General features: G+C 50.0%; 4 protein-coding genes across 4 annotated transcripts; 3 read left to right on the forward strand and 1 right to left on the reverse strand.

The window, feature by feature from the left end:
• Window positions 1–601: 601 nt before the first annotated feature.
• On the forward strand, window positions 602–1,524 carry M437DRAFT_79598 (kinase-like protein; the record flags this gene model as incomplete). Its single annotated transcript, XM_041027212.1, has 3 exons — window positions 602–646; window positions 689–909; window positions 1,053–1,524. The coding sequence occupies 3 exons, from the start codon at window positions 602–604 to the stop codon at window positions 1,522–1,524; spliced, it is 738 nt and encodes a 245-aa protein (XP_040874536.1).
• A 1,360-nt stretch (window positions 1,525–2,884) lies between these two features.
• On the forward strand, window positions 2,885–3,130 carry M437DRAFT_29019 (uncharacterized protein; the record flags this gene model as incomplete). Its single annotated transcript, XM_041019150.1, has 1 exon — window positions 2,885–3,130. A coding segment is annotated over one exon (246 nt), but the record flags the coding sequence as incomplete, so codon positions are not given.
• Window positions 3,131–4,705: 1,575 nt separating this feature from the next.
• On the forward strand, window positions 4,706–5,809 carry M437DRAFT_61318 (uncharacterized protein; the record flags this gene model as incomplete). Its single annotated transcript, XM_041023914.1, has 2 exons — window positions 4,706–5,202; window positions 5,269–5,809. Coding segments are annotated over 2 exons (1,038 nt in total), but the record flags the coding sequence as incomplete, so codon positions are not given.
• Window positions 5,810–6,803: 994 nt separating this feature from the next.
• On the reverse strand, window positions 6,804–7,115 carry M437DRAFT_70741 (uncharacterized protein; the record flags this gene model as incomplete). The annotated part of the gene is made up of 1 exon (XM_041025559.1): window positions 6,804–7,115. The coding sequence occupies one exon, from the start codon at window positions 7,113–7,115 to the stop codon at window positions 6,804–6,806; it is 312 nt and encodes a 103-aa protein (XP_040874539.1).
• Between the last annotated feature and the right edge of the window lie 902 nt (window positions 7,116–8,017).

Genomic DNA, 8,017 nt, shown 5'->3' on the forward strand with positions numbered 1-8,017 from the left:
CCAAGCTCTATCTCATCAACCACCGACCGCTAATCTATGTGGGCCAGCCGTCGAGGCCGGATCGTGCATTGCAGGCACGATTGTGTGCAGTCGCAGTGCGGCGCGAACACGTGGTGTAGACGAGCAATCAACCCCGCGCAGCAACGAGAGCCGATCTGCATCCGGCGAACAGGCACAATTGTCCTTTTCAGATACATCGACATCTCATTGCACAGTGTTGTCCGCACGAGCCTACCGAACAGTATGAGTGATGGCTTGTCTGTACAAGAGGTAATGAATTATCGATGCAAGAGTCGGGAATAAAATACGTGAGGCTAGCTAGCTAGGCTGACCTGTAAGTGACGGTACCAAGGAACGTGGACGGCTCCTGCATGTTCAGGCACGGCGTCATTATTGTTGCATTGATTGATTGTTCTGAAAACCTGGAACAGCTCACGAGCGACTAGGGCTCTTCTTGCTTTGATTGAGTATTTACCAATCTGCCGGTACATTCATCGATCTCCTCAGACAGATGAGTGAATGCAAGGCCGCCCGCCCGCGAGACTCCACGCACGGTGGAAAGTGCAGGAGCCGTGGGTAGCGATTTCCACCGAACTGTAGCATGATTTTGCAAGAACGAAAAGCGGGCCCCCTAAACGTTCACGGGGTCCGTGCACGCAATATAGACACAATCTAACAGATGTAGAAGGCATTGTCAGGCAGGCGTCTTTGGACACCATTAACCTTTCCGAACGAGGGCTTTGTCTCCATTTCCGCAGACGCCAAGATTGAAGAGGAGACACTCCCCGCTTACAACGCGTCTCACTTTTATCCTGTCCGTATTGGAGAGATACTCCGCGACCGATATCAAATTGTAGGAAAGCTCGGTTTCGGAGGTACCTCTGCCGTTTGGCTCGCCCGAGATCTGAGGTCAGTTCCATTTCTCTTAACGACGTCGGCCGATGCGCACGTCGCTAACTGCCAACAGTGAACGTGGGCATGTCGCTATCAAACTCTACGCCCAGTCCGAGTCCATCACATCACACTCGGACACTGAGCTCAGGACCTACAAGCGGATTGAAAATGCCCCCAAGCACCATCCCGGTTGCACTGCTATCCGAACACTTCTGGACTCTTTCGAAGTCCAAGGCCCGAAAGGGTCACATCGTTGTCTTGTACATCCAGCGCTTTGGGGAAAGTGTACTCGACTTGAAGCATCGTAACCCTATTCAACGCTTGCCCGCCTCTGTGGTGGCTTTTATTCTCAAACGCCTGTTTCACGCTCTCGATCTGCTGCACAACGAATGCCGCATTGCACATACAGACATCAAAGAAGCTAAGATCTTGCTGGGAGCCGACGATTCTGTTCTTCAAGATTTCGAATGTGAGCAATTGAGGAATCCATGTCCGAGAAAGCAGCTGTCCGAAGGAACGGTCTATCGATCCCGCGAGCTCAACATGCCTCGCGCTATAGGAGAGCCGATGTTGTGCGACTTTGGTTCTGCAGTACCGTTGTATAATGGCGTCGAGCATCATTGCAGGTGAAACTGGTCACGTATCTAGACTCTTACTCCTAGAAGAAAAGTAGCGCTGGTGGATGACTGTTCAGGCAGCGGTGTCAATCATGATGGCGTAAGTTGATCTCCGCTCGAATCCTTCGAGTGGAGACGCTTCAACACTCGGCGTTCAGCTTTTGATCGACTGCAGAGATAAGACCTACATCACTTTTCAACCACGATCGATATATTGATCTGAAATGGCACAAGCTGATTGAACACATGATCTAACTTCAGTCAGACGTTCGGGGATAAGAAGTAGCTGATCGCGAAGCTTGAAGCGGCAGGCGACCACGACTTCTTGTGGCCTGCTATTCTAGCTACAGTGGACAGACAAAAGTTTCGCCAAGCCAGCCACTTGGCGGCTTTCCGCGCATCCATCCCTCCAGCTCCAGCTTACTTGGATGCGCCGGATATAACAACAAAATACCATATATGAATTGTACCAGATTGATCGTAGAGATCTAAAGATCATTGAGACCTATCGGACAATGACCATTATCGTGTGGACCGCGCTCTTGCTTGATGAACGGCCTCGAGTCGCTTTGGCATTGATGCCACATAATTACATGCGGAAGAATTGCAAATCATCCTCCATACAAGTAACAACGCGTCTTCCACACGCTCGGTTACCCCCACCACATCTTCGTCCTTAGACAATCAGGTATCTGGACATATTAGTTACGGGATGTCTTTGAGCAATGGTTCGAGGTGCTCGACTGAATTCAAATCTAGTTCGCTTATCCACGAATGGAACATTGCTCCGAGGAAGTATGTCTGTTCGTTCGTGTTGAGAAGAGAGGGTTCCTACATAGAAAAGAATAGAAAATGATATGCGGCAACAGCATTGACACATCTGCAGTATGTCTCCTATTCGAGCGCTTTCATCTAGACTTATCGGCCAGCTTGTCGTACTGGGAAATATCTACGAGAATAGCATTAACGCGTGATTGAAAAAATTTGGCGGACCAATTTGTCGACCTAGCTGATAACTCAATTGATTGGTAGATTGACCTTTGTGGAGTATGTACAGTCTTGTCGTTTCCTTGAACTATCGCTAGCAAAAAGTCTAGATATCTGTTAAGGGTGTGACCCTGGACTTAGAGCTTGGCTGTGCCGAACTAAGCGCGCGAGCTTGGCGTACGAGGATCTATAAAACTCTGGAGGAATCAAATTGCAAGCTTTGACGGAACGCGTCGACCCGCGCATGCAGACCAGGCAACAGTCACGCTAACCGATCCTCCAGAGTAGACTCATTATTTAACCTTAAAATCCCAAGGTACAATAGACATCAAACTCTCCAAAGACATCACTTTGATTTGATACTCGTCGTGGACTTCCCGGAACAAATGCTCCTGCTCGAGCCTCTCAACTGTACAGCAGAGGAGATAATGCAGCAAGGCGCCAAAAACCCCGCTGCTGTTCAAAGGTACCTCGACTGCCTCAAACGAGGTTGGCTCGGTCAAGCCCTCTTTGAACGATACACCTACGGCGAATCTCCCGAGACACCTGTAGGGATGCTACGAATCAAATCGATGATAAATGGAAGATTTGCCGAATGGTTGAAACCCATCGAAGAGGAGATCAAGGATGACTTGCGCGGAATCCTCCGTGGAGGACATAGTGAGATGACCGTCATTGAGCGGGACATTTACGCAAGGGCGATGGGGAATATCGACGATCCTAGAAGAGAGCTGTTAGGTGAATTGGTTGATATGATTGACGAAGGTCTCCGGGTACTATAACCTGATGCGCTGAACGAGTGAAGACTCGCTGACCCAAACAAAGGACATGCCAAAAATAACCGTGACGATCAAGAACGCCCGAGGGCTAGAAGTCGCGCCGTTGATGGAGCTCAAATGGTGTTACGGACTGGAAGATGCAATTACTCGGCTGAGTGAGAAAGTTTTGAAAGAATCAGTTTTGGGAATGGACATCAAAAAGTCTGGACAGGACTTTCATATAACGTACCAGGTCGGCAGCGTAGAAGATGACTCACCAGCTCTGGCTTTGATTGAGGAGATGGAAGAATGGCGTTGAGATGACTATTTTGCACCTATGTACTAAGCAGATCAAGACTCGGACGCTGCTGAGGGCACTGATACCCTGGAAATGTCACCATCCCCGTTGCACGAGACTCTGGAACCTGACATCAAATTGTGTTCAGCTGGAAAAGTGATGCTGTGTCCCAGATCATACGAGCAATGCTTAAGTCTCATGCCGCGAGGTCGAGTGTAGACAGAAGGAGCAGCCGCGCCGGAATTTGCAACGTTCGCTTGGATATCCACGGCCGGATAACAACCAACACACGGATTGGACGAAAGAACGTAGCTCCTTGAACTACAAAAACTATTGGGCTGGAAGGCTCCAGACCCGAACCTGGCAGAACTCTGTACCTTCAGCCCTCAATCACTGACGCGATTACTCTGATGGTCAGCTGCATTAGCCAATACTCGGCATGTCATGAAGAGGAGGCCGAATCAGTCCGTTATAGGGGACCGACTAGTACCAATATCATCCAATACTATTGTTCTACTCCAGCCCATGTAAGATACGGAGCTGCAAAAAGGACCAGAGCGATGTTTTCTGTCCATGCCTGTCTGTATGTTCTTGCTGACGAATATGCTGTCTAGCCATTGGGAATCTCTTTGCTTCCGGGGCCTCGACAAACTTCAGCAGTGAGGGCCGAGACATGTTCCAGCGAGAGCCGCGCCGAGGTAGGCTTAGAATTAGCGACAGACGAGACAAACACTCTGAGTTGGGCACTGATAGTTACTTTGAGGGATGGAATCATGATTTCAAGAGCCAATGCCTCTTTGTTCGGAACCAACCATCAGCTCCATGTAACACACCAGATTCTCACGCTGCCATCAGGGAACGCGATGGCGACTTTTCCCCCACCATCGCTAAACGAAATCTCAAACGCTGGAGGGCTGCATCTAACTCCAAGTGGGTTCCTAGGGTCTCTTGTCCCATCCTCGTGTTCAAGCACTAGCAAGCACTTTTCAGCCTCGACGTCTCAAACTCTGAGACCACACTTTCTCGTCCCTGAGATTAGTACCTTTCCATCAGTTGATCTGGCCTCGTAAGCCTTCTCCCACGAAACTACCCCTGCTTGTAGATATTCCAAAAGTGTTTCTCTTAGATTCGAGGTCGCTTCCGTCTCTCCGCTGCGCCTGAGGGAGTCCGCTCCGGGATTTGGTGCTCTCTGCGGCAGTGTGTTTCTCAACCTCAAGTTCCAGGATCTGGTCAGACGCCATATGGGAGCAGACGACTTTCAATCGTTCTGCGACAAGAACCCAGGGGCTTGGGCTGTCGCACACAAGCATTTCGAGGACTACGTGAAGCGCAACTTCGATCCTGTGGACTCCGAGACCGAGTTCGACGACGGTCAGTTCAACGTTCCATTTCCAGGCGTGAAAGACAATCTTGCGGCTGGCATTATGGGATCGTTCATCACTCTCACCAACGCCGACGTCTCTGAGATCTTCCGGCCGATTGTCGACAAGGTGATTGAACTGATCGAGAGGCAACGCAACGTACTGGCTACTCACGGCAAGACTGCCAAGGGACTGATAATGGTTGGCGGCTTTGGATTTTCTGGTTATTTGTATCGATACTTAAAATCTCGCTTTGCGGACGAGGACCCTCCGCCCGCATACACTTCGTCATAATCAGAGTCAGCAACAGCCGTGGAAGAAGGGCCCAGATTCATCATCATGCAGCCTGAAAGTTCCTGGACCGCGGTGGTCAGAGGCGCGGTATTGGCAGGGCTCGAAAGAGACCTTGTGGTCAGCAGAAAGGCGAGACGTCACTACGGAGTGGTCTGCAGCGTATCATGGGATCCCTCGATCCATCCACTCAAGAACAAGTTCATCGACCGTATCACGAAAGAGCTCAGAGCGAGAAACCAGATGTTATGGTACATCGAGCGGGGGCAAGACATGCCAAGTGACGAACCTATCTTGCTCAGTCTTACGGAAGACCTTTGGCCAGGCGAGGAATCTGGATCCGAAAGCAGCGCGCGAATCATTGTCAGTGATGCGGAGGTGCCTCCCCAGGAATATGAGCCCACCAATGAGACGCGCGTTCTCTGCACACTGAGTACGGACCTGGATGTAATCCCCAGAAAGCACTTTAAAAGACGAATGGTACACGGCCAGACATACTATCGCTTGGATTGGAAGCTCGGCATGACCTTTGACGGACGTCTGACCTTCGACCAGAGAATCGATGACAAGGTCTACGGCAGTATCGAGGCAGTTTACACATGAGAACGGAGACGGCAGACAGGGGCTTGCAACGAAGACGCAAGAGCGGATATTGATACGCAGACATCTAAGACGGCATATGGGTGGATCAGAGAGAATACTGGGATGGGTATCTTAGTGGCAATCAGCAAACAGGAGATAGAAAAAAGGTACTTCTTTGAGGAATATTTGGCAAAGCAGTTTGCGCAATGCTGGACTTCATGCAGGGCGAGGCAAGGTAGCGCAAAGCAAGGCAGGGCAAGGTAAGGTGAGGGGCATAGTCACTCAGCTTCCATGTTTGTTCAGAAGAAAAACACAAAGATCAAGCACATGGCTTTGCCATACGTCTGTTTCGTCAAACTCCGATGTGACAGGCGACATGGTCAAGAAACACTGATCGCTAGGGTTTTGCACGCCTTTGTATGCATGGTCCCTAACTCATGCACATTGTTAACCGCGGTCGAGACTCAGCTATGACTTCCTGACTTTTGCTGATTTTGTTTCGCATGCAGGCATTGGCCTGAGGGAGGATCAAAGCGCCGCTGATATGCCTTGAGATGGAAACGACCACCGATTCTCCAGACCGTGGTGAGTAAAGGTCCATTCAAGACGCAACGTTGAGCACTGGAACACCCATGCTCACAAGAAGTCTACTATCCAAAAACAAAAATCTTGTCAGAGGATAGGTGGTTATTTCATGACAACGGAGAGGTACGTGTGATGGATGGGAACCAGTGCAAGTGCGCAAAACTTTATTCGATAGCGTCTGGGACGCCTAAGGGGGAGGGGTGGGATGAGCGACCTGGCTCGTTTCTTGCAAGGGAACTCTCAAACAGGCCCTTGTACTGTACGGGTCTCAAAACACTGGGCATGCTTGCTGTCATGCACTGTACACTATTCCGGAACGTCACGAACATCAAGAATCCATGACTGCGGCGAATAGAAGCCGCTCACCGCCCTCTCGAGACGGCTTACATCTCCGTTCGATTCCATACATGTAAGGAAGACCTGTCCCTAACTAATTTATCCGTACCAATCCCACCGCGTTGCCGGCCTTCTGGACCATGTCACACAGGCGTGTAGATTGCGAGACCCTTGGCATGTCGATTGCGTTTATGGCAGCAAAGAGATCGTAGAGCTCGTCTCCGCACATGATTGGGGCGAACTCGGTGGCCTCCTCGTACTCGACATTTACAGTCGCGACTCCGTCACAAATGTTGCTCATGATGCCTTCCAGGAGGCGCAGATCGGTATTCTCTTCAAGAAAGCGTCGTTGTGTTTTGAAGAAATCCGTGTAGAGTTCCCATTGCTCGACTCTGCGCACGACCATCGCCGGCAGCGGCCCGCTCTCGCGCCAGGGGGATGCGAGAAAAGCTTGATAGAGGCGTTTCAACACGGACGACTTGAGTTCGTCCAGATAAAAAAGCGGTGCCTGTTGGAATCTGATGGTCATCGCTTGCGTTCCTTTGAGAAACCGTTGGCACTGCGTTCTGCGTAGAAGACGAACGAGACCTGCTTCTGAGAAAGCCACTTCGTGCACGGTGAAATGCTTGCGTCTGATGAGACTGCGTATACTTTCCTCTATACGTGGACATGTAGCACGGAGGGCAAGCAGGCCGTTGAGCGGTAAGTAGATGGCGATGGCTTCCAAGAGCTCGTTAGGACAAATCATCAACGACGACATAGCTTGCGAGGAAGACTTGTTGTGTCAAATTTACTACGTGGAGGTCAAAGAGACTTCATACCAGAGCTATCATATAGTCCTGTTCATGTACTATTAATACTCTGGACGGCTAGACTTGGACTGAAACATCTAGAAACAGGTCACATGCTCGTTCTGTGTAATGAAATATGTGCCTACAGTTTGCCGGATCCGAGGCTTACTTGGTAAGTTATCGAGCTCGATAGAGGCACACAAGATAGCTCTTTCCCTGCATGTCGCCCTGAATGGCTCTACGCGATTTATGACATGCCCTGCATATAACACAGCATATTCACGCAAGATTTGCTGTAGGTACAAGGCAATTGTCCACTTACATTCAAAGACCATTGGAAAAAGCCACAACAATAAGAGTAACGGTAGAATTGAGGGTGGGAGATCGAGTGAAGGGGACAAGGCTCTTGGCAGCGCTCAGTCCAAGAAACAGGCTTCATGATATGAGTCAAGAATTGCTGTGACGTTGAAAGAGGAATTGATGAGCCAGCGAAGTTGAAGAGGAGAAAAGGCAGATC

The sequence above is a fragment of the Aureobasidium melanogenum genome, assembly GCF_000721775.1.
Source record: "Aureobasidium melanogenum CBS 110374 unplaced genomic scaffold scaffold_81, whole genome shotgun sequence".
Lineage (NCBI taxonomy): Eukaryota > Fungi > Ascomycota > Dothideomycetes > Dothideales > Saccotheciaceae > Aureobasidium > Aureobasidium melanogenum.